Below are 27,654 nucleotides of genomic sequence, written 5' to 3'. Positions count from 1 at the left end.
TCGATCGTCTTACGTCCGGTTTATTTCTCGTCATTCCAATACATCAGCTTGTTATTTGGACTTAAGGACATTATGACTTTCCACTTGAACATTTTGAGTTATCTCATAAATCTCATTATTTTAACAGATCACACTGGAAATACAATGAGTTATAAATCACTAGAAATAACACCGTCGGATTTCGGCTCATGTGATTTCGGCTCCTCTGTAGGATGCCAGGATTGGTTGTCATGGTTACAGCTTCCCTGGGGTGCTTCTTCACAGCTCTGTTTGAAAGACTAGCAGATAAACGCTCAGTGGCGAGATCAAAAGTACATTATAATGAAACATCTGGCGAGGTGTGGGGCATTGGCACATGTCTGTTTCCACTTGGTCTTGTTCTCTTGTGTCATGTGTAGAATTGTATCGTAGCTATAATCTATGCACTTTGTTAAATGGTTTTGTTTGTTATGCAGAATTCACATAACCTTTATCGTAAGTTATTCCAAACGTACCTGTCTCTTCTCTGGGAATGATTATGCAAATTATGTTAATGATCTATGCAGATCCATTTGTTTAAGTCGCTGTGATTCGATCTGTCTGGATGTGATCGTGTTCCCTGCTGTAACTGTATGCGTATGATGCTAATGGAACTAACGTTATAGCTACTCTTTGTTTGATTGATGTGATGAGATGCTTGATTATGGAATAAATTTTTCCAAAGATATTTTAGGACAATATATACATCCAACTTCAAGGGTGGGGGACACAGTGTCTTTTATTGGTTAGCAAGTTCGCCTCACACCTCCAGGGTTGGGGGTTCGATTTCCACCTCCGCCTCGTGTGTGTGGAGTTTGCATGTTCTCCCCGTGCCTCGGGGGTTTCCTCCGGGTACTCCGGTTTCCTCCCCCGGTCCAAAGACATGCATGGTAGGTTGATTGGCATCTCTGGAAAATTGTCCGTAGTGTGTGTGTGTGTGTGTGTGAATGAGAGTGTGTGTGTGCCCTGTGATGGGTCGGCACTCCGTCCAGGGTGTATCCTGCCTCGATGCCCGATGACGCCTGAGATAGACACAGGCTCCCCGTGACCCGAGAAGTTCGGATAAGCGGTAGGAAATGGATGAATGAATAAATGATCTTCAGAGGTGCCTCCCTAACATACAGTATATTTTCTAGTCCTTGTTTGAAGGAGCAGCAGATGCTGGGATGATGCCCTCAGTTAGACGTAATTAACACACTCCTGGAGTAAAGCAGAAGATTACCGACAGTCCAGACGCAGGCGGTCTGTTATCTACATCTCAGCTGTTGATAGAAGACTTTGTTCCGTTCACTGAGGATAAAGTGGAGGAATGTCAGCAGCTCTGCAGAATCTGTATGCAGCTTTAGATACAGTGAGGTTTTCTCACAGAAGAAATAAAAGCTGTGGGATGTGATGGTCCTCCAAGCAGCATCTCCTCTCCACCAAATCCACACCTTAACCCATGGCAGTGATGGAACGATTACAGATGAGGAAAACACATTTTTGACTCATTTTACACACGAGTACAGGGGAAAAGTTGGACTGTCTGGTTCTTGTGCCAGAACTTCTCAAACAATGATGAATATCTTAAATTCACCGCACAACAGAGCAACATTTTTCTTCAAAGAAATCCAGATGCTAATCCAGTACGCTGGGCCTTAGAGCTATGTGTAAAAGATCAGAAACACTTTCCTGGGACGAAGAAGAAGGAGAAGCATGAGGGCGGCAGGTCCAGCCACCAATTTCACATTAACCTCAACACATAAACCCACTCAGTGCTTTGGAGTGATGCTAGGACTCAACGTTTGACTCATGACAAAAGAATGAGAAACAACAGACATTAAAACAAAAAGTTTCTCAACTTAAGGACAATTTACACTAAACAGCTGAGCAATGATCCGGTTGCTCTTCAGCTCGTTTACAGTTTGCACAGCAGCATTGCTTATGCTATGAGCTAAAACCCAGCCATTTGTCCAAGATAGTGGTGATGTTAAGTCAAGTCACTTTTATTGTCACATCACCACAGCACATGTGTCTTAGTGAGTGAAAGTCTTAGGAGCGAATTCCAGAAATTGCGGAACATTCGGGGCCTGAGGTGTAGAGTATAACATGGTTATGGCTGTAATTAACAGCAGCACAGCTCTGTAATTTTCCTGAACACAAGACACTTTCATTTATCACTTTCAAACCCACCTGAAAGACGACAGAAGGATTATCACCACATGTTCATAATTACAGGATCCTGCGGCCTCTCGCACCACAGAGACCGTATTTACTGTCTGAATGTTTGCTACATGTTAGAACGTTCCGTATGTTCTCGGCTAATCAGAAGTACTGACCTCACTTCCTGGTAATACAACAGTTTGTATGTTATGATTAGTTTATTGAAAAATAATGATGTAATAAGGTAAAATTAGCCATAACTGCTCCCAGACTCTGCACATGCTAACACATTAGCTACATTTGCTAATCGAAAGTTTTAGCACATTTCACGGTGAATCAGTGATAACGTTTGTGTAATATTTTAGCCAGGAGCCACAAGTAGATGCTTTAGTGTTTAAATAATCAGCAGTCAGCATTTTAGCTCCTTAAGCTAGCGTGTGTTTAGTAAACTAACTGACAGAATTAGATACGCGATACAGATCGAACGTGACTAGCATGTTATTGCTGAGCATATTAGCTGTAATGGTGAGTGTGGTGTAAGAAGGCAGGACTGAACACATCTTACACACACACACACATTCCTCAGCTGAACAAATGGAGTCATGAGAAGTAACAAACTCAAAGGAGAACCAACTTTACCCCAACTCCGTGTTTCTCATCACTGATGAACAGAACATTTTATCCCCACTGTACATCCCTGAGGAATTGTTGTGTACATGTGAGTGGGGTAAAAGGTCTGTAGGTCTGTCCGTCATCACAGACACACAACATACAAACACTTAGAGCTAAAGGAATACATCCAAGTCTCTCTCTCTCCCTCCCTCCCTCTCTCTCTCTCTCCCTCTGTCCCCCCCTCTGTCTCTCCCTCTGTCCCCCCCCTCTGTCTCTCCCTCTGCCCCCCCTCTCTCTCCTCTCTCTCTGTCCCCCCCCCTCTCTCTCCCTCTGCCCCCCCGTCTTTCTCTTTCTCTCTCCCTTTCTCTCTGTCCCTCTCTCTCTCTCTCTTTCTCTCTCTCTCACTCTGTCCCCCCTCTCCTCTCTCACGTTCTCTCTCTCTCTCTCCTCTCTCACTTTCTCTCTATCTCTATCTCTCTCCCCCTCTGTCCCCCCTCCTCTCTCTCTCCCTCTGTCCCCCCTCTCTCTCCTCTCTCGTTCTCTCTCTATCTCTCTCTCTCCCTCTGCCCCCCTCTCCTCTCTCACTTTCTCTCTCTCCTCTCTCTCTTCCTCTCTCGCTCCTCTCTCACTTTCTCTCTCTCTCTATCTCTCTCCCCCTCTGTCCCCCCTCCTCTCTCTCCTCTCTCGTTCTCTCTCTATCTCTCTCTCTCCCTCTGCCCCCCTCTCCTCTCTCACTTTCTCTCTCTCCTCTCTCTCTCCCCCTCTCACTCCTCTCTCACTTTCTCTCTCTCCTCTCTCTCTCCCTCTCTCACTCCTCTCTCACTTTCTCTCTCTCTCCCTCTCTCGCTCCTCTCTCACTTTCTCTCTCTCTCTATCTCTCTCCCTCCCTCTTTCTCTCTCCTCTCTCTCTCTCTCTCTCTCTTTCTCTCTCTCTCTCTTTCTCTCTCCCTCCCTCTCTCTCTCTGCAGGACGCTGTCTAGACAATTATCACGCTCTGCTTTACAGCTCCATCTCTCTGCAGCATATAAATAATATAAAGGGTATAAACACCGGCTCCTTCATGGTCTCCTGTCATTAACATTTTTTATGTTAACAGTAGATTTCTGGCCTGGAACTGAAGGCTGTTTTCTGTTTTGTCTTTTTCCGTCTGCTCTTTTCATGCCACTGTGAAGCAGCTGCTGAGGCGGAGGAGCAGATTGTATTAGTGGAATTGTGGAGAAGGAAAAGAAGTGATTTCATGAATGAGTGTAAACCTGTAAGTGATTAATGAGGCTTCTGCCCTAAATATTGTTTACATAAGAAACAAATCATGAAGTAATCCGGATCTGATGTCAGTTATTACCTCGTGTACAAACCTCTGTACTCGTATTTAAAACAGAACAAAACTTCACTCTTTATTACCCAATAAGCCCAAAACCTTAACACTAGTTTACATCTTAGTGACTAATTAAAAAGCTTCTTATAAACTGCTGCATAGAATTTAAACTTTTTTTTGTGTATTTTTGACGTGTAATAATTGAAGGATTGACTAAAGAAGGTTGTGTAAAAGTTATAAATAATTTAAGTGTCTAGGAAATTTCCTCTGAATAAGGAGACATTATTAAAACCCCCCAGAATGTGTGTGATAATTCTCCAAGCTCAGAAAGCCCTGTTCCAGCTTGCAGATATTAAACCAATCAGAAGTGATCCGTCTGAACCTGACTGTATAACAGCTCTCTTTTCCAGCCATGACATCAGGACAGATGTGTGGAATGGAGTAAGAATCACTTCAGCCATCTGCACTTGCTCTTATTGACTTAAGCTGTCAGGAGAACCTTCTTTTCTTGATCTTCAGTGAGATGTGTGTTTAACGTAAGTGTATGTGTAAGTGTACTAAGCCTGCTGTGTGTTCTGTACAGTCGTGCGTCTAAAGACAGAACGGTGGTGGTGATGTAATGGTGTTTGTTGTATGTCCACTGGCTTCAGACTTCACTCCATGTATAATAATGCATGAGACTGATATTTGGCCAGGTTTAATGGCCAGAGACTAAAGCAGGACACATGAGTTGGGGGGATTTAGTGGTTGAACAGCTCACAGAGGCCAGGATCGTTACCATGGGAGCAAATCTGGTGTGTTGCTCATGAATTGTGCTTCATTTTCACTTAATTCTAGTTTAAATGGCACATTTGTTTATACTCATTACAAAATATTGCAAACAGTTGCAAAAAATAGCTGTGGCAGGGTTGACAACCTGAAGGCTTTCACAAGATTACATGGTTTTTGCCTTCCTAAATAGTCAGGTTCCCAATGACTAATCACTGATCACCATGCTCCTAATGACTAATGACTGATCACCATGCTCCTAATGACTGATCACCATGCTCCTAATCACTGATCACCATGCTCCTAATCACTGATCACCATGCTCCCAATGACTAATGACTGATCACCATGCTCCTAATGACTAATGACTGATCACCATGCTCCTAATCACTGATCACCATGCTCCTAATCACTGATCACCATGCTCCCAATGACTAATCACTGATCACCATGCTCCTAATGACTAATGACCGATCACCATGCTCCTAATGACTAATCACTGATCACCATGCTCCTAATCACTGATCACCATGCTCCTAATGACTAATCACTGATCACCATGCTCCTAATGACTGATCACCATGCTCCTAATGACTAATCACTGATCACCATGCTCCTAATGACTAATGACCGATCACCATGCTCCTAATGACTAATCACTGATCACCATGCTCCTAATCACTGATCACCATGCTCCTAATGACTAATCACTGATCACCATGCTCCTAATGACTGATCACCATGCTCCTAATGACTAATCACTGATCACCATGCTCCTAATGACTAATGACTGATCACCATGCTCCTAATGACTAATGACTGATCACCATGCTCCTAATGACTAATGACTGATCACCATGCTCCTAATGACTAATGACTGATCACCATGCTCCTAATGACTAATCACTGATCACCATGCTCCTAATGACTAATGACTGATCACCATGCTCCCAATGACTAATGACTGATCACCATGCTCCCAATGACTAATCACTGATCACCATGCTCCCAATGACTAATCACTGATCACCATGCTCCTAATGACTGATCACTATGCTCCTAATGACTAATGACTGATCACCATGCTCCTAATGACTAATCACTGATCACCATGCTCCTAATGACTAATCACTGATCACCATGCTCCTAATGACTAATCACTAATCACCGTGCTCCTAATGACTAATGACTGATCACCATGCTCCTAATCACTGATCACTGATCACCATGCTCCTAATGACTAATCACTGATCACCATGCTCCTAATGACTAATGACTGATCACCATGCTCCTAATGACTAATGACTGATCACCATGCTCCTGATCACTGATCACCATGCTCCTAATGACTAATCACTGATCACCATGCTCCTAATGACTAATCACTGATCACCATGCTCCTAATGACTAATGACTGATCACCATGCTCCTAATCACTGATCACCATGCTCCTAATGACTAATGACTGATCACCATGCTCCTAATGACTAATGACTGATCACCATGCTCCTAATCACTGATCACTGATCACCATGCTCCTAATGACTAATGACTGATCACCATGATCCTAATCACTGATCACTGATCACCATGCTCCTAATGACTGATCACTGATCACCATGCTCCTAATCACTGATCACCATGCTCCTAATGACTAATGACTGATCACCATGCTCCTAATGACTAATGACTGATCACCATGCTCCTAATCACTGATCACTGATCACCATGCTCCTAATGACTAATGACTGATCACCATGATCCTAATCACTGATCACTGATCACCATGCTCCTAATGACTGATCACTGATCACCATGCTCCTAATCACTGATCACCATGCTCCTAATGACTAATGACTGATCACCATGCTCCTAATCACTGATCACCATGCTCCTAATGACTAATGACTGATCACCATGCTCCTAATGACTAATGACTGATCACCATGCTCTTAATGACTAATGACTGATCACCATGCTCCTAATGACTAATGACTGATCACCATGCTCCTAATGACTAATGACTGATCACCATGCTCCTAATCACTGATCACTGATCACCATGATCCTAATCACTGATCACTGATCACCATGCTCCTAATGACTAATCACTGATCACCATGATCCTAATGACTAATGACTGATCACCATGCTCCTAATCACTGATCACTGATCACCATGATCCTAATCACTGATCACTGATCACCATGCTCCTAATGACTAATCACTGATCACCATGCTCCTAATCACTGATCACCATGCTCCTAATGACTAATGACTGATCACCATGCTCCTAATCACTGATCACCATGCTCCTAATGACTAATGACTGATCACCATGCTCCTAATGACTAATGACTGATCACCATGCTCCTAATCACTGATCACTGATCACCATGATCCTAATCACTGATCACTGATCACCATGCTCCTAATGACTAATGACTAATCACCATGCTCCTAATGACTAATGACTAATCACCATGCTCCCAATGACTAATCACTGACCACCATGCTCCTTTAGATGTGTACCTTAAGTGACTGTATCCTTTCTTATGTACTGTATTTATGAGTGCTGTTTCTCTCGGGGGCTTTTTATCTGTTTACAATCTGTTTACAACATGGCCAAAGGGAATGAGACTTTTATCACCTTTCAGTGTTTCACCAATAAATGTCTAAATGGTTGAAGCTCACGTTTATACACATTTTGTGGGTCTTAATCATTTAGTAAAATCGTTTGCCAAGAAAGTGAATGTAGTGAAGAAGAAACAATCCACAGTGAATAAACCCTTTTGAATAAAATCTGAGTGTAAATGTCAGTGAACCCAAACACACGAGTGAACGTGGTGTAAACGGCGCTGTCACTTTGGCTACATGACTAATGTAAAGATAATGTCATTGGGGTCATGTTTACTTTCTCAGATCACTGAACTTTGACAAGATCTTAAAGGTTTACTCATCTCAGATCTTATTGAGATCTTATTTAAAAGTAGAGAAGCTCAGCTGTGTGACTTGAGCCGCCATTTTGCTCTTGTGAACGATATTGTGAAGAAGATGGACAGAACTTTCCTGAACAGTTTTTAATTCTACTTCTAGGCTGGAGTTGGGTTATGAAATCTACTCAGTGAAATATTTTGTGCAATCTTATAAATCTGTGGAAAGGTCAAATCACATGATTAACCACAATTATTTTTATTATATTTTTATAATTATAATGAAATATCTACAGAGGGAATACTGCGACTTTTAGAACATGATGGGTACAAATTATTTCTGCTCCACAAACCTCTTTTTATCGTTGTATTTAAAGTCCTTTTGCACTGAAACCCAGACATTTACAGAAGAGGATGTAGCCAAAGCCACCTTTTATAGAATAATTAGTCTTATTAATAATGAAATTTCAGATGTTTATCAGAGTTAGTTGGGTTTTTCTGTAGGACTCACAGCAGTGATTGGTGCTATAGACTTCACTCACATTCCACAAATCTTGTAACACATAAGATTAAAAGTGCAGTAAATATTTTTAGGCTGATTATCTAAAGAAAGGTCTACAGACATAGTGAGATGATTTAGCTTGGTGTTCTGCTCTTACACTGCTTCTTGTGATGGCTTGTTTGCTGGGTTTTTTGTACGTCCTGTCAGCTACAGCCACAACAATTCCAACTATTTACACCTTTTTATTTTGGAGGTTTTTATTTTTAGCTGTGAGAACAGTTGTTCAGGCTGAATTCTGAGATGCACAGCTGAAACAAACAACACTGCAGTAGTTTCCCCAAACTGACCTGATAAATCCACATGATAACTCCACCTGATAAATCCATATTTTGCTTCATCCTGCTGGAAGACACCAAGATGTGAAAGGTGAACTTGCTCTGCAGCAGTATTTACAGTATGTAGGTGGAACATGTAAAGTAACATTTACATGAACTCCAGGACCCAAGAATTCCCAGCAGAACACCAACGTGCCATCTTCACATAGTGACGTCTCTTCCCCAGGACACACACACACACACACACACACACACACACACACACACACACACACACACACACACACACACACACACACAGCCTCCACATGATGTAGAAGAAAATCTGAGCCATCTTCTTACTCTGCTCCCTGTTCCAGTTCTGATGGCCATGTGTCCATTGTAGGAGCTTTGTGAGATGTTCAGGAAATGTTTGTGAGGTGTTCATATAACGGCTGATGGTGTGTGTGTGTGTGTGTGTGTGTGTGTGTGTGTGTGTGTGTGTGTGTGTGTGTGTGTGTGTGTGTGTGTGTGTGTGTGTGTGTTAATTTGATCTCTTTTTACATTAATGTGGTGAAGTTAATAAATGGATGTAGAGTGTGAGGAGGGGCAGCAGTGACACCTCCCTCATTGCTCCTCCTCCTTTCCCTGTAACACAGCGGCATCTCTCCTGAAGCCTCTCAGTCTTATTCGGACCCGTTAGGATCAGCCGTCGGAACGGACGCATGCGCGCCCTTGGGTCGTCTCCTCACCGCGCACGAGCCTCTCCGTTTACTTTATGCACCGTGGAAATCGGTTCAAAGGAATATCAGGGTGAGAATAACACGGGAGGGTAAGAAATCATCCGTGTAATTAATGTGACCTTAACATTAATAATAATGTTGTTGTTGTTATTATTATTATTATTATTATTATTATTATTATTATTATTATTATTATTGTTGTTGTTGTTGTTGTTGTTGTTTTGTTGTTATTTTTATTAGTATTATTGTTGTTGTTGTTACTATTATTATTGTTGTTATTATTATTATTTCACGGTGCGAATACAACTTAATATTTAATATAATCTTATAGTAAAGGTCTGTAGTTGGCTTTAGGTGACGTGTTGAGTGAATAAGTGATGGTGATGAGGAGGTTGGATAAATTCTGTGGACAGCAAAACTGACTGAAAGCATCATTCTGACCTAAAGGTACATTTTTACCATTACTCTCTCTCTCTCTCTCTCTCTCTCTCTCTCTCTCTCTCTCTCTATATATATATATATATATATATATATATATATATATATATATATATATATATATATATATATCTATCTATCTTTATGTACCGTGCTGCTGCTGCTGCCGCCACATAATTGGCTTAATGTGCTGTTGTTCCTAATAAAGTGGCCGGTGAGTAAAAATGTGTATTCAGGAACCCCTAGCGGTATAAAAGTGTAATTGCATGTAAACTGCATGTAATGAGGAGCTTTGATTCTTTGTACTTCTCTCTACAGACAGATCTGTATTTTTAAAAATATATTTCAGAAATGTAATATGTAATGTAATTGTCATATTATTTATCACATCACCATATTGCCATAGTAACCAGATCATTTACATTCAATTAAAAAAATATTTATTTTGTGATTTAGTCTTTTTCAGAGGGCACCAATAATTCTGCTGTGGTCATGTATTCTTATTCTCTCTCTCTCTCTCTCTCTCTCTCTCTCTCTCTCTCTCTCTCTCTCTCTCTCTCTCTCTCTTTCTGATCTGATCTTTTGCTCAGAGTCTTCAACATGAATCTGTGGGAAACATGTCGAAGGATGGTGTCTGTGAGCTGTTGTTTGCTGGTGATGGTAACGTTACATGTCGTGTTTCCGGATGTCGCCATGTCCTGCCCTCGGCCTTGTGCCTGTTATGTCCCCTCTGAAGTCCATTGCACTTTCCGCTCACTCGTCCTCATCCCCTCCGGAGTGCCACGATTAGTGCGACGCATGAACCTTGGGTAAGTGAGCGTCTACTCTGTGAGAAACCATTCTGATGTTATTGTGAGAATTGTTTAGAATAAGGAATAAAAGTTGCACAGTTACAGTAAATGATCCATGACGAGCTGTGATCAAGAACCACATGACATTTAATGAGGATGAGACCTGTTAGCTTTTACACTATAGCAGCTATATGTGTCAAACTGCAAATGAAAAGTCCCTATTCTGTGTAGGAATAATATAACTAGATGAATTCACTGCTCGTTGAGTGGCACATGTTAAAGCACACAGTGGGACTGACTGCGTCCTGTAATTAAACTCATTCACAAAAACCATTTAACACATAAAACGCAGCTGAACGTGAACACGGCAGCACAACGATGAACGTGTTTTTAACAGATTTAACAGCATTTCTGAACTTGACAAGGAGTCTTTAGCTGAACTGAGGAAACTGGAGCTTCTGATGATGCACGGAAACAACATTCATCAGATCCCCGATGGGGTTTTTCGAGACCTGATGTCCTTGCAGGTAAACATTTTTATTACTGCATAAAAAAGACGTTTAAAACGAGATCAAACTAAAAGAACAGTTCTCGTTAATTACATAATTTGATGTTTTGATGTGTGATTGATTATACTGTCCTTTTTTAAACATTCTTTGTTCCTTTAGACCTGATTTTTAAACAATACACATTTTTTTAAATTAATATGTGAATATTTTAAAATGTCGAATTTTGGCTGCAGTTTACATGCATTTTTAAACACGGTTCTTTTCTCCTTTGTGATTTTTTACTCAATTCACTTTTTAAATGGTTGATTTTTTTTAAAGTGTTTTTGAAATTTTTATATCACTTAAATTCATGCAATTATTTAAAGACTTGATTTTGAATCTTTGCAAGATTTTTCACTTTTTTATATTCACATTTGATTTTTGCACAAATTTTATTTGATAAACACCTGATGAATTTATTTAACATGATTTCACTCACACAAACATTTTTCCACAAGGGTACAGATTAGTGTTCTTTATTATCTGCCTGACGTCTGACTCTGTTGTCTGTTTCATGTTCAGTTCAGTTTCATGAATCCCAGAGAAAGTTGCAGTCAACAACTGAAGAAGGAGAAAGGACTGGACAGGAAAATTAAAAACTTATCCTCATGACAGAGCAAATGTTTAAATTACAGGAAGATGGCAAAAAAAAAACCCTGTCTGAATCTGAGACTGTCTGATTGCTTGGATCAGTTTTATGTCTTAAATCAGTGTCGATGTCCAAAAAACTGACATGAATTTTTTTTCCAGGTTTTGAAAATGAGCTACAATAAAGTCAAAGTGATCACAGGTCGCACTTTGTCTGGTCTCACACACCTTGTAAGGCTGCACCTGGACAACAACCACATCGAATTCATCCATCCGGATGCCTTCAGAGGGATGACATCACTTCGTCTGCTCCATCTCGAGGGGAACCATCTGCAGAAGCTGCATCCTTCTACATTCAGCACGTTCTCCTTGTTAAATCACTTCCCGGTCTCCACAATCAAACATCTTTACCTAGCGGACAATTATCTGACGTACCTACCAAGAGAAATGCTGAGAAACATGCCGCATCTCGAAAACCTTTTCCTCTATGGCAACCCCTGGACCTGCGACTGTAGGCTGGACTGGCTCCAAGATTGGATAGCACACCATCCAGGTAAAGTGAAAAAGTAACGGAAAAGTGCAACACACAGTCTCGCTGTGTCGGTGTCAGTCGGTGTGTCGGGTGTCTTGCTGTACAGCAGCAGCTTAGCATCAACAAATGGAACCAAAGTTCATGGGCAGGTTTTGAAATATGAACAGTTCTTGGTTGGACATGAAACACTACATATATATAACCAGTTATAGGATGCTTATGAAAGTTATGAAAGATCTTTTTTTAATTTGTTTGCAGGCGTGATGAAGTGCAAGAAAGACAAAGCACATGCCACAGATCAGCTCTGTCCTGTTTGCTTCTCACCTCAGCATCTGAGTGGGAAACAAATCTCTGAAAACAAGGATTTCCAATGCACAGGGCCAGTAATTAGCAACTCACCAGGGAAAGACATTTCACAAGAGGAACACCTCAGTGAGCTGCTTTCTCTGGAGGATTTCAAGCCACCTTTTGGAAACATCACGCTGAACCTGTCAGATGAACATGGAAACACTGTGGACTTGACCTGCCGAGTCGTAACGCCAAGGGAGTCAGCAGAAATCAGGTGGAACTACACTGAGTCTTTACAGATCAGCGCTAACATGACGCTCTTATCTGACCTCGAATGCCCGATGGACAGAGAGAAGTATGCGAGATTATGGAGAATGCTTGCATACTACAGCGAGGTTACTCTGCACCTGAGCAGGGAGATTATGTTAAGTAAAGAGCCTGAACTGAGCTACAGATACAGACAGGACATCGAGAGAGACGCATATTATTACACCGGAGTCCGAGCTAATATCCGGTCCCATCCATCTTGGCTCATGCAATCGTATGTGAACATAAAGCTCAACAAGCCCTATTCCACGTCTAAGACTGTAAAGCTCATTTTTACAACTCACATGTCTTCTACCACAGATAGTGAGCAGGCAAGATGGCAGAAGAGATCCTGGGTTATGATCAAACACAACAATGCAACCCAGACAATGTTTAGTACCGTCCTGGGCAGTGTTATTGAGATGGACTGCAGTGTGGTGAGTTCTGGAGCGCCGACCATTCAGTGGATGTTGCCTGATGGTTCAAAGGTTAGAGCGTCCTTCAACAGCACAAACAGCCGACTTTCTGTGTCTAGTACGGGTAAACTTCTTATCAAGGCAGTGGATCATTCAGACGCTGGTGTATATTACTGTATTGCTGAAGTACTGGGAGATGTAGACCTTCTTCCTTTTCGATTATTTGTCATCGATTCCTCCAGGCATCCCGTAGGTGAAGAGGTCAAGATTCCTTTAGAGAAATTTGTCGGAGAATCTGTTTATCTGCCGTGCAACACCACTGCATCACCAGATGCTGAGGTGAACTGGATCTTTCCAGATGGCAGTGTGATGAATGCCAAAACAAACTCATCTAGAGGTTTTATCTTCTCCAACGGAACACTCTTCATTCCTCGGTGCAGACCTGATGATAATGGAAATTACACATGTGTGGCTCTGAATCGGCATGGTGAGGACACTCTTTTGACAAAGCTCACTATTATGAGACGGCAAGGAACACAACCTCTCAGACGGTATCCCATCGGGCCCCTCTCTGTGGCAGGCGTGTCTACAAAGGTCAGAGCAATTTTTGAGGATATGGAGGAGTCGTCTGGTGATGATACAGGCCAGAACAGAATGCCGTCAAATAGAGGTTTTATGCACCATAAGCGGGGACCACAGTCAAGGTCACAAGCATATCCAGTCAGGAATTTACAAAGACATTTTCCAGGCCACAAGAAGCCAATTAAGAAAGGTCTGAGGGGACAACAAAGAAAAGGGAACAGGAGAAAACTGAACAACTCCAACAACAGAATCGACCCACAGAGATGGGCTGACTTTTTGGCCAGAATTCGTGAGAAATCAGTTCCAAATATCACAACACCTAGCTCTTACCCAAGCTCTCCAGGACAAAGGGTTCAGACTGTAGATCCAGAATCTCACGGTAACATAGAAGGATCTTCTCCAGATGATGTGAGCTCACTGAAGGAAGAGTCGAACACCATTATCATATCTCACACTCATAATGAACAACCAGTCTCTGCCCCTTCACATACAGAATACCGGTTGCACACGACTTCGCCTCCTGAAACAACCATTCAGTCTGAAAAAGTTCAGATGAGACCCTCAGTAACCACAGCTTCACCTAATTATTTTACCACTGAGATAAATATCCTGCAAGGGAACCATGTGAGCACTTTAACTACAAGCAATCCACACAGAGAAGAAAGACAGCGAGACAAATTGGAAAATAACCAAGCTGCTCCTAATTCCGAGTTAAAGAATGAGCTTGGCATGTCAGGGAATTCTGCTGATGTTAAGGAATCCTTCACAAAGAGTGATAAGGAGAGGGAACAAGGGACGAATAGCAGTTCAACACAGACAACCAAAGTCATTTCAGCTAATGTCATAAAGCAACAAGCTCCATCTACTTCATATTCCAGGAAACCTTGGAACTCCAGGAGACGATTTGGAAGCAGAGGACGAATAAACCGAATAAGACTAAGACCATCCTCGTCCCTAATCACTAGCAGACCACAGTTATCCACAGCACCCAAAGCCACTGGAGCACACAGGCCATTAATCACTACAACCCAATCCACCACACTAACAGCAGGAACATTGGCTTTTTCCACTTCTACATCTATTATTTCTTCCCAATACCTGAAATGCTTGACAGACGATGATTGTAATGGCGATGATCAAACGAATGTCTCCCTGTTAGCTAATAACATCGATGTACTTACCAACAAACTGGAGGCGATTCCACAACATTCCACAATCCAGAGTACTGAACAAACTCGAAATGTCACACAATATGATTTTCACCACGGAATACACCACCTTACTACACCTGCAGTAACCGTGACCACGTCTCCAATGAGAGAAAATAAATATACATCTGTAAAGAGCTGGCAAAATGTGCAAACAGCCACCACAGAGATCCCGACGAATTACCACATTGCTTCTACATCTCAGCCAGAAGCAGATTATGACACTTTTGCAGCCACTCAATGGGGGTTTACATCCCAACTTTTAACAGTAAAACCATCTCAGGAGTCTTCCTCTGAGGATGACGAGGCAGAGACCAGTAATCACATATATGAATCCCATCTGGAGAAAAGGCCAAATGTCTTGCAGTTACTCAACACTACACATGAATCTGTCCAATCTTCAAGTGATCCAGTCAAACCCATTCAAACCCCAGTTATAGATCTAATAAAAGACACTAAGACAGAAGATTCTCAAAGCACAACGCTTCATACAGTTCCCAATGAATACAACTCTGTTCTTCCCATTATGACTCCAAGCCCCGAGGTGGGAGAGCGAGAGCTGCTGCGGACGATGACAACGGCAACCACTGAAGCCAAGGTTCAGATATCAACGAATCCTTTTAAAACGACGACGACGACGACAACAACATCGACACACACGACTCCCTCAATTAAAACCACAGAGCCTACGATTAACACTCCAATCATAACTATTTTTGGAGAAACAAACTCGTTAAAACCGAGCGTGCCAATAGCAGATAACAGAACTCCAATTTACTCAAGAAAACTTCCAACTAACCACATTCCAGATCAGAATCATGGAAGAACCCTTGACTATAAGCTCCCCAAACACAGACATCCATTTATTATCCATCAAACATCATCAGTTACCGATTTATCTGTGTATGATGTCATAACAAGCTCGGTTGGTACGATTAGATCAAGTGTGTCACCTAAATATTCAGCAGCCACTATGCGGACGATAACTACGAGCCCAACACAAACCGCAAAGCCTCTCAGTAGAAATCAGACAGGTGTAGTCGCTACAAACCAGCACCTTGGCAAGAATCTCTCGCTTCCTCAGCAACCACATGTTCCTGTACTGAGAGCAAGGCCCAGAATCACCACAGCTAATTTTACCACAGTCACTGTGAATGCTGAAACAGATGTGCAGCTTCCGTGCAATTCTGTAGGGGAACCTAAACCTTTTCTTAGCTGGACCAAAATCTCTACAGGTACAAATAAAAACATCAAACACAAATTTCTTCAAATTGAACAACAAATATAAACACATTGTTTGGTTAATATTCAAATGCTCACGTTGTGTTTGCAGTCTGTCTTCCAGTTGTTAATCTGATCCCTTTAATAACAGTTTTTTTGCATGCTGAGCCACAGTTGGATATAAGCCATGGAGTCTTGTGTAAATGCAGAAGCCATCAATATTCTCTACTGGCCCAAGACATGTCCAAAGAACATGTGTGCACCTTCTGTTTCTGTGTTGTGACACCGAGAGAATCCCAAAAAGACTCATTTGGGACAGTTATTTACTGTTACACATCCAGTGTCTATGATTACTTCAGCAGATCACTTCTATATTGACATGCAGTATTTTCATTGTTTCTATTTATGTTTTTTAGGGGCTGTTATTTCAGAAAATTCCAGAATTCAGCGGTTTGAGATCCAACCCAGTGGCAGCTTAGTAATCCGCAATGTTCAGCTTCAGGATCGTGGGCAGTATGCTTGTACTGCTCAGAATCAATATGGTATTGATCGGACGGTGGTTACGTTAATGGTTCTTGCCCAGATGCCAAAAATCCTACTTCCATGGCAGCATGACAAGACTGTGTATTTGGGAGACTATGTCAACCTTGAGTGTCAAGCACAAGGTCTGCCCCATCCTCGGATAAGCTGGGTGCTTCCTAATCAGACGGTAGTGCAGGCAGTTAGCACGAAGGAGCAGAGGCTAATGCTTTTTAGCAATGGGACAATTCATCTGAAGCAGACTAGCTATACAGACAGTGGAATCTATAAGTGTATAGCCAGCAATGTAGCTGGAGCTTCCACAATATCGATTCGGCTTCATATTACTGCACTTCCACCTATAATCCAGCAACGGCGACAAGAAAACCACTCCGTTTCCGAGGGTCAGACTATGTACATCCACTGCAGTGCTAAAGGAGCCCCAAATCCAGTGATTCGATGGGTCACCTTCAGTGGCATGCAAATCCGTCCTTCCCAGTTCATCAATGGAAATCTGTTTGTCTTTCCCAATGGGACACTATACATCCGCAACCCAACAGAAAAAGACTCGGGTACCTACGAGTGTGTTGCTTTGAATGCCATGGGCATAGCCAAGAGAAGAGTGAGTGTGATTGTGAAGAGGGCTTTCTCTACAGCCAAAATTACCTTCACATCGCCCCTAAAAACTGATGTCAGTTATGGTGACTATGCAAGGTTAGACTGCCATGCTTCTGGAAGTCCTGAACCAAAAATCATCTGGAAAACGCCAGCGAAAAAACTTATAGATGCACATTTCAGGTACGTTAATATGACAAGAAATAAGCATGTTGTTCTAAATTGAATCTAGCCAAGAAAAAGTGACAGGCATCAGTAATATTTTGTATGTGCAACATGGAGCTCGGGGTCACGGTGGCTTAGTGGTTAGCACGTTCGCCTCACACCTCCAGGGTCGGGGGTTCGATTCCCACCTCCACCTTGTGTGTGGAGTTTGCAGGTTCATCCGGTTTCCTCCCCCGGTCCAAAGACAAGCATGGTAGGTTGATTGGCATCTCTGGAAAATTGTCTGTAGTGTGTGTGTGAGTGAATGAGAGTGTGTGTGTGTGTGTGTGTGAATGAGAGTGTGTGTGTGTGCCCTGTGATGGGTTGGCACTCCGTCCAGGGTGTATCCTGCCTCGATGCCCGATGACGCCTGAGATAGGCACAGGGTCCCCGTGACCCGAGAAGTTCGGATAAGCGGTAGAAGATGAATGAATGAATGAATGAATGAACATGGAGCTCTATTTTTAGTGACAGTGTGAACAATGAAGCGATTGAGACCTTCTCAAGTTTGTGCAAATTAATTATAATGCAATAAAATTGCAAATCCAGTTGGCTTGTAACAATTGTACGCGTTTGTGGTCTGATATTACTTCAGTTCTCAAGTCACAGTTCCTGCTTGCAATTAGCTTTCGAATCAAAAATAGAAGAACGACATCTAAGCATTGCTTCATCTTCTCCTGTCATGGTGTATATAGCTAGTACAATTACCTCCAAAACTAGGAGCAAAATGTTTTTTTGGTACACTTTCCTAGTGTAAAGAGATTGTGAATTAATATACTGTTACTGATGCTTACCATAGTGTCATCAGTTCCTACCATCCAAAGTTGTAAGGAGGTTCTTCTGGTAAGAATGTGAATGTGCACAGGAGTAGTAGTAGAAGAAGAGCTCGCTCGCAGATAAAAGGGCTGCTGTAAAACTTAAAACCAGATGTGATGAGGAGATATCGGACCATCTGCTGCCAATTATGAAGCAAACGCCTCCATCTTTGCTTTAGACAGCTGACTAAGTAGTCTGGTCCAAACTCATAATTCCTGGAGTTATGGGCAGATTTGCCCAGAGTGCACAAGTTCATCCAAGTTTTGGTGAAGCAAACAGACACAAGATTTAATGTGTGTCAATTGAACAACGAAACTCATCGATCTTGTCATACAAAAACCGTGCAGATGAAAATTTCATCTATTTACATCAGCAACATCAGATAATTCCTTACACAAAAAACTTACAAGTGATATTTCGTCCTTCAGTCACAGATGGAACGATGCAAAGATAATATCATTCTTAGTGCGGAAGATGAATTACAAGCCACCTACCCTTCGTATTTTACTGCCCTTGAGACATGGTTGATATCCTTCGGTTTGATTTTCTCCAGATTTCCCTCCCATTCATGTGCTGCCATGTATGGAACATTCAGTGAGCATGAGGTGACAGGTCTTAAAAGATAAACTCGGAATAAGTCTGTGATCATAGCTGTTCTTTTATTTCCAAATAAAAAAATACAACTGGAATAAAAAGCAACATTAGTGCTGTGAAGACTGTTCTTCATTCTGTCAGCTGCTGAGCGTATTGTTCAAACATTCGTCTGGAAAGCTGGAGTGAGTGATTTACTGGAGCTCAGCGGCAAATTAGTATCAGCATATTTTGATAACATATTATGACGTGATGTAAATCACATATCGAGAACCTTAAGCAGATACATCAGCAAATAAAACCTGCCATGTGTCAGTTCGGTATAACAAGTAAATAACCTTCAGCTGTTTTCTCTGATCATTAAAAACCATCATTGACCATTAATACAGTAGTTAAAACAGAATCTCTCTGGCTGGTAGTTAATGTTCAATAACCCTGTTGGAAAGTCTGCAAAGGTGACGAACAACAAAACCAGCTACAGTATCAAAAAAATCGGCATCTTTCCTTTTCTTCCTGATAATTATTTTTACCTTGAAAAATGTCACAAACCTTTGTATATACTATGCGATTATTCACTAGTCATCATTTAGCTTGAAGTTAATTTGACCTTTCTTTCTTTTCTTCTTTCTAGCTTCGATCACAGAATGAAAGTCTTCAGCAACGGCAGTCTCGCCATTCAATCGGTAACAGATAAGGACCATGGAGACTACATTTGTTTGGCCAGAAATAAATTTGGGGATGATTTCGCTCTCCTGAAAGTGACTGTTATGATGAAAGCAGCCAAAATAGAACGGAAACAGTTTATTAACCACAAGGTTCTTTACGGGGGAGATCTAAAGGTCGACTGTATAGCATCGGGCCTCCCGAACCCTGAGATCAAATGGAGTCTCCCAGATGGCACCATGATTAACAGCATCATGCAGTCAGATGACAATGGAGTGCGCACAAAGACGTATGTTGTGTTTGACAATGGTACCCTTTATTTCAACAACGTGGGTATAAAGGAGGAGGGAGACTACACGTGCTATGCTGAGAATCAGATTGGCATCGATGAAATGAAAATTCGTATCAGAGTAGTGGCAGCTGCACCAACCATACACAACAACACTTTTGAGGTGATCAGAGTGTCACATGGGGAAACAGCATCACTTACTTGCATGGCAATAGCACAGCCCTCACCAACTATAACATGGCTTTCCCCAAACAACCACATCATAGCCCTGCCAGCGTCAGATAAGTACCGGCTTAACAACGATGGGACTTTGCAAATCCATAAGGTTCAACTGTTGGACAGCGGAAACTACACTTGCTCAGCCAAAAATATAGCAGGTACAGACAAGAAGGTGGTTAGTGTGGAGGTTGTGACTTCAGCACCTTTCATAAATGGACTAAAAAGTCCAGTGACCAGAGCAGAGGAGATTGCTGAGAAGGACCAGCGGATTCTCCTGCACTGCAAAGCTGAAGGAGTGCCATATCCCCAAGTCATGTGGATAATGGCCGAAAATGTTGTCCTTCCTGCTCCTTACTATGGCAGCAGGTTCATGGTTCATCGCAATGGTACTCTTGAGATTCGCAATTTACGCAAGAGTGACTCTGTCCAGTTGGTCTGCATAGCTCGCAATGAGGCAGGCGAAGCCAGACTGCAGGTACAGCTGCATGTTACAGAGCATGTTGAGAAACCAAAGCTGAAAAGCTTGGCCACTGAGACTGTTCAGTTGACCAGTGGAGTCTCTGTGATCCTAAACTGCTCCATGGATGGACCCCCCTATCCTGAGATCACCTGGTTCCTTCCCAATGGAACAACCCTATTGAGTGGAACAAGCATTTCCCATTTCAACCATTTGCCTGCTGGAGCTTTGTTCATCAGAGAACCTTCTGTTTCAGAGGCAGGGATTTACCGATGTGTGGGCCATAACAGTGCAGGTTCTGTGGAACGCAAAGTGACTCTACAGGCCAGCCAGAAGCCTGTCATCAGCAGCAAGTACAACTCATTAGTTAGCATTATCAATGGTGAAAACCTTCAGTTGAACTGTTTGTCAAGTGGTAACCCACTACCCAAGCTTACCTGGACCCTACCAAGTGGAGAAACCCTCAATAGGCCACACAGAATGGGACGATACATCATTTTTGACAACGGTACCATAATAGTTCAACAAGCATCCGTCTACGATAGAGGGACTTACATTTGTAATTCTGCCAATGAACACGGGTCCTCGTCCATGTCAGTCGCAGTGATTGTGATTGCGTATCTACCACGCATTACCGCTGGACCCTCAGCTGTCACTTATGGGAGACCAGGAATTGCAATCAAGCTTGACTGCATGGCAATTGGGATCCCAAAGCCAGAGGTGCTTTGGGAAATGCCTGATAAATTCCAGCTGAAGTCGGGCCCCCAACTGCGGCTTTACGGGAACAGGTACATCCACCCACAAGGTTCTCTGGTCATCCAGAACCCTTCAAGCAGAGACAGTGGTTTTTATAAGTGCACCGCCAAAAATGTACTTGGCAGTGATAGCAAAGCGACCTATGTATATGTGTTTTAATACAAAATATGATTTTATAATATAAATACCTACAAGCCTTAATGAACTGCAGTGCAGAGAATACTGATAATAGCAAGTGAGTTACATTGTAGATACAGGATATATTGGTTTAATTTCTACCCACTGGTAAATATTTGCTTGTAAATACAGTTTTAATAAAAATCGAGATGAATATATTCACAAATTGAAATATGAGCAGATATGATAGTGGGAGGAAATTCCTGGTTCTACAAGTGCTCCAGTGACTCCCAGGTGTCTGCAAAGCAAGGTGATGGGTATACAGTTTTAATTATTATTAGATTACTATTATTACTATTATATTTTTATTCATCCTTTGTTTCAATATATTATTATAAACATTTACATTTTTTTTTTTACAAACGTTTCTTTGTAAAACAAATGTGTACTGTGAGTGTCCATGGGCTTATATTAAAGGTGCGGTCTCCGATTTTTGAGAAATGCTTCAGAAAACTGAATCGGGCCGAATAATAAACAAAAATAAAAAAAACGTGTAGCCAGGGGCGGGGCTTGTCGATATGGGTGGAGAGAGTGTTCAGTGTGCATGTGTGACATTAGCAGAAAGCGGTTTTAACATTGACATGGAGGATAAAAACAAAGAAAGAAAGAGAAGAAAGACTTACGATAAGGACAAGAAGTAGGACGTGTTAATATAGGATCAGCTTTCCAGCGCTGGAGAGAACTGAAGGAGCAGGAAGTTGGCCACATATTCACAGGTTGGAGTTTCCCGAGTCAATAACTCCTGAGCTAAACACTGTTACTACACAAATAACACCTCTTTTCTATCGTAGTAATGTAGAGAGGCAGCTACAACCGCGTTTTGTGTAGTAACAGCGTTTAGCTCAGGAGTTATCGACTCGGGAAACTCCGACCTGTGAATATGTGGCCGACTTTACTTAAGACGCCGAGGCGCTTTTTTCCTTCTCGATAGGTGAGTAACGTTGGTTTTGCTTTGTTACACAGAACTAATATATGTCTTTGTCCTTTACATCATTATGCTTGTGTGGCATTTTTGCTTGTTTGTTTATCTACAATCGTATTGTTCTTCCCTTCAGCTATGATAGACACGTTTCTTTCTGTTAGTCGCCTGGGTTACGTATGTATGTGTGGGCGGAGCGATCGATACAGGGGTGGGACCCATTTGGGTTAGGGGCGTGTTTGTTTTGGTGATTTTATACGTCAACATTGGCTTTCAAAAATTGGAGACCCCACCTTTAATGGTTAAAAGTTTAATTGCCTTCTTTTTTAACGATACAGACATTTGCATTATCAGGGAGCTTACAAAAATATTAGCATTCACTAGTATAGTTTATCTAAAAAGACCAGGCTTTAAAATAATTTCAATAATGTTTTTAATATAATAGTAATGTTTCATTTGTGCTATATTTGTTTCTGTACATTACGTTTTATAGCAAATGTGCATCGCAAATCTTTTTTGCTATTGTGTCATGCTATTTCAACATCATCTCTTTTTTAATTTATTTGTTAAAGATGTCATGTAAAGCAACTGAGTATATTTTTTGTGAGAAGCTTGTGGCTGCACTTTACATCTACGTTTGAAATAAACAATAGAAGTACTTCAATTAATTAAGTGATTACCTGAATAATTACATTTAATTTAAAGTCCTAGTAAAAGTATAAACAGACATAAAAATTTAACTGAAAGATTTTATTTTCATTTTGTTTTCTTCTTAACTTCACACTTACATTGCGGAATAACAATCTCTGAGTCGTTCGCACTTTCGTTCGAAAGGCAAGAAAAAAAAACCAGCCCCAGAAAAAAGATGTTTGGATATTAGCAAAACTCAGAACATCTGATTTTGACATACTTAAGTCTAGATGTGTGATAATGCAGAAAAAAGCCGTCTAATGCTGTGTTTTGCTGTAAGGCGTATTTAATCGTATCATACTGGGATTATTAGTGTTTATCATGTGATTTAAAAACCTCATCAGTGCCTCCTTACTGAATTTGGTTTCTCTAGCAAAGATTTTCAGGGTGAGTAAAAGTATTTGTGGCCACTTCAGTTAGCTAGCTAGCACAGAAAAGAAGCACAATTAACAAGATTTTTAATCTAGCAATGTTACATTTTTAATGGAGAAAATATAAGCTGTGTCAAATTCAAACGGTCAAAATGAGCGAGCTCGATGAACGTTATGGGATTCTGTAGAAGTCAAAACGAAACGTAACTGAATGTAATTATGTGAATTACAAATACAAATGTGCATCAGCTGAAGGAATAAAAATGTATATTAGTTTAACTTAGATTGTGGGGTGTTAAACATGAAGTCCAAATAATGAGATAATAACTCGGAATTACATCATAATATTTCAAAATAACAAGCTATTAATGAGATAATAACAAATTAATAACTTCAAGTTATTAAGCCAAAAAATATTGTAACAAGATCTTCATTTGTAATAAGAAGATAATATGCTGTGGATTGTGAACGAATGTAACGCGGTACAGGAAGATGTAAGTTTAGCTAACAGGAGCAAAGTGTTCCCTGCCCCTGAACACTGTTCAGCTCTTTCGGTCGATCCAAAAATCCTTGACACATGACTGTGATTTATTTTGTTTGAGGACAAAAATACGCTGAAATTTTTCCTGTCGTTTTATTTGAATGTTCTTTAGGGCCAAGGCAGCATGTGGATGGCATTAGCTAACACATGCTAGTGCTAATCAGGTGGTGTTTCCTGGTGTGCAGCTAAAACATCAAAGAGCTTAGTGGAAATGTTCTCCACACGTTCTTTCGATTAAGGAAATATTGACCACTGTCTGGGGGTCGCACTTCAGGCACAGTGAGTCAGAGGCGTGTTTACAAGAACATACTTCTGTTGGGTCCGATAATTATCAGATAATTCTAAGGCAATTTCCCAAATTAACTCTGAATCTGCATCATCAAACTCTCCCACAGTGAAGTGGCCCAGGTCAAAAAATCAGCCCATACACACTAAGTGGTGTAACGTACAGAGCAGCAGATGCTCAATGAACCAGAATCTTTAAACCTTAAACTCTCATAAAATGTAGACGGTGCCCCGAGCTACCGCTATTACAGTTAATAAATCTCCTCTGATATGAGAGGCTGGTTGTGACTTTTGGTGGCAGTAGTCTGTGATAAAATAAGGCAGCAATGAAGTTTTTAATGAGCGTCCTGAACTCGTGTCCAGAGTCAGAGGATGTCCAGGTTCACAGCACAGAACACTGAGGAGCAGAATTACAGCTGGAGTTCTGAAGGATTATGCTACAGGATATGATGTGTGTGTGTGTGTGTGTGTGTGTGTGTGTGTGTGTGTGTGTGTGTGTGTGTGTGTGTGTGTGTTTTAAAAACAAAATTTATTTCCCGAGAGAGAGATTCAACTTCAGATAAGCCATTTGTGGTCTTAAGTAATTAGTCCTCTCCAGCACAGTGAATGGACAGTGATTATATTCCAGTAAAACAAACTGATTAAAATGAAATGAGGAATAATTTTTACGTCTAAAGCACATTACTCGTTAACGAACATGTTAATTAACTTATTCATAACTAAAGCTAACATATAAGAGTGACCAGTACAGAGCTTTCTTGAGAATTTTCAGCTAGATACTTGCAAGCAAAGTGCTGAGACCTTTTATGTTTTAGCCTGATGTACATGTACAAAATCTGCTTTTGCTCAGATGCTAATCATTAAACTGCCAATCAAGGGTTTAAAAGACAGATTCCTCTCGTTCGACACAGATGTACATGCTGTATTTGAACCTTTTCCACAGGTAGACGAGGCTGAGAGCTACGAAGGAAGAGAGTTCAGTTTCTCTTTGTTAAGTCAAAAAAACTTTATTATTATGGGCTTCATTTTCCCTCATGAAGACAAGACGTCATTTTCCGTAGCTATTTATCCATAAATTTACAGAAGAGAAAGGTTTATTAGACTGATAATTAGTGCTGACTTAAATCTGTAGCTAACATTTACACAGTCGTTTATTAGACAATTATTTATTGTTTAAAAAGTGTAAACTTACAGCTTGTAGTACTTTTGTGATTAAGGAGAGCCGTTATGGGTAGAAAATAAAAACACAAACTTTTTTAAGTAAAAAAATAATAACTTGTTGCCTGAAGAAGGATTCAAGCTCCGTCCACTTCATAATCTCTTACAGGGTTTACAATAACCACCTGGTGCTCGAGGGGGAAAAAGCTTTGACTTGTCTCAATCAGTTAAAATGGAGACGCCATAAATTTTACGTTCACATCTTCTTTTTGCATTTTCTAGGTATAAACGATGCAACATGCAGGAATTAATAAAAAAGAATGAGACGTTTTTGTTTGTCCGGTCAAGTTCCTGGTGATTAGCGTAAAACCCTGTGTATTTATGGATGGACTCGAGTCCTCTGAGTAGCCCAGAAGAGCAAACGACACTGAGTCACTGTATCTTTACATGAGGCTATGAATGTGTTATACAACATTTGTAACAAACAGACAAAAAAAGGATGTTTTTGAGTAAAATGTCACATTGTTTAGTAAGAATCACAAATTCTCTGTATTTCTGTCTGTGTTATACATCATAAAGAAATAGGATTAAAGAGTTTGGGTGGTTATGATGTCCAGCACAGATTCCTCACTCCATGTAGCTAACAGCTAATTCTCATTAGGCTGAAAGTAAAACAGCTGAGGTGTGTCTTGCTAATCGATGCTAACATTAGCCATGATGAACATGTCATCTCTTTCCACAAATAATTTTTCGCAGATGACTATAATAAGTATAAATAGAGATCACACAACAACTGTTCCTCAAAACGTACCTCAAAGCTAATGGTGTGGCGAGCATTTCTCTAAAACACTACCCAAGTTAGGAGCTTGTGGCAGTTTGTTCAATGTTATGCTCGACACATGCTGAAATCATCACATGCTAACATCAAACCATATGGCGCTTCAGACTAATTAGTTTCAGGCAAATATGTGATGATTTGTTAACATAATTCTGATTAGCTGTCATAAATGTTAGCAACGTTAGCTTCATAGCTAGAGACAACAAACAACAGGCATGATTTAAGATCTAAGAGGTTTATTGTCATGTGCACAGTGAAAACACTGTGGTTTAGACCATACAATGAAATTCATGACTTTGTTCGTCTCCCTTACAAAAAGAATACAAATAAATAATAGAAATGAAGTAAGGTGTTCAGTGAGTTGTGTGGCTGCAGTCAGTGGGATGTGAGGTGTGAGGTGGTGGTGCATGCTAGGCTAATTTACACACAATGTTTGTTTAAGTTTGATTATGAGAAACCATGAGCTCAGTATCAAACTGACAGCAGCTCTATCTATCATTATTGTGTACCATAAGATAACGTTTACTAACTAGCTATTAGTTTGGGCAACTAACACGATGTTTAGTGGTATTATATTGTATATACATATGCTCATGAACTTTGAGTAATTTTACTACAAAGAGACCGATTGAAGCAATGTAAATTCTCTGGATCCTCACTTCATCACCACTAACCCTGATAACGTCAGTGAGAGGTCATGACAGGACTGACTACAGATAGATACAGACAGACAGACAGACAGACAGACAGACAGACAGACAGACAGACACGTATGACCATAACTAAGGATAAAATATTGTAATGTATGAATTTAGTTAGTCTCACTGTTTGTGAAATTTAAAAACTTGACAAATGATTTTTCTTTTTTTATGTCATGTCATGTGTCATGTGTGTGTGTGTGTGTGAGTGAATGAGAGCGTGTGTGTGCGCCCTGTTTTGGGTTGGCACTCCGTCCAGGGTGTATCCTGCCTCGATGCCCGATGACGCCTGAGATAGGCACAGGCTCCCCGTGACCCGAGAAGTTCGGATAAGCGGTAGAAGATGAATGAATGAATGAATGTTCATTTCTCCATATTTTACCATCGTTAATGATGCCCCAGGAATAGTTTAGTGAAGTGAAGTGAAACAGCGCCTCACTGTGGCTTCACCTGTGTCAGGCACATTTCTATTCTCAGTGAATGAGGTGTGAGGGACACAACACAAAAATCAAAGCCACTGCAAATCACACACACACACACACACACAATGTTCACACAAATTCAACACACACTTACTCACAAG

At 41.0% G+C, this 27,654-nt stretch overlaps 2 protein-coding genes across 5 annotated transcripts in view; both read left to right on the top strand.

The window, feature by feature from the left end:
- The window catches only part of LOC113642061 (cAMP-dependent protein kinase catalytic subunit PRKX-like), a 13,247-nt gene extending 12,541 nt beyond the window's left edge, over positions 1-706 (top strand). For all 4 annotated transcript variants that reach the window (XM_047815475.1, XM_047815476.1, XM_027145345.2 and 1 more), the window contains exon 8: positions 1-706. This exon is cut by the window's left edge. The gene's annotated coding sequence lies outside the window, so the exon portion shown is untranslated.
- An 8,574-nt stretch (positions 707-9,280) lies between these two features.
- Positions 9,281-22,093, top strand: mxra5b (matrix-remodelling associated 5b). Its single transcript, XM_027145362.2, has 8 exons — positions 9,281-9,417; positions 9,702-9,794; positions 10,376-10,594; positions 10,974-11,103; positions 11,875-12,265; positions 12,503-16,279; positions 16,682-17,582; positions 19,642-22,093. Exons 3-8 carry the CDS (start codon positions 10,386-10,388, stop codon positions 21,551-21,553), a joined length of 7,320 nt encoding a protein of 2,439 aa, XP_027001163.2. The 5' UTR covers positions 9,281-9,417; positions 9,702-9,794; positions 10,376-10,385; the 3' UTR covers positions 21,554-22,093.
- Positions 22,094-27,654: the final 5,561 nt, after the last annotated feature.

The sequence above is a fragment of the Tachysurus fulvidraco genome, chromosome 6 (assembly GCF_022655615.1).
Source record: "Tachysurus fulvidraco isolate hzauxx_2018 chromosome 6, HZAU_PFXX_2.0, whole genome shotgun sequence".
NCBI classification, from domain to species: Eukaryota; Metazoa; Chordata; class Actinopteri; order Siluriformes; family Bagridae; genus Tachysurus; species Tachysurus fulvidraco.
Note: the sequence above shows the minus strand (reverse complement) of the source record. Positions and strands in the feature narration are given on the sequence as shown.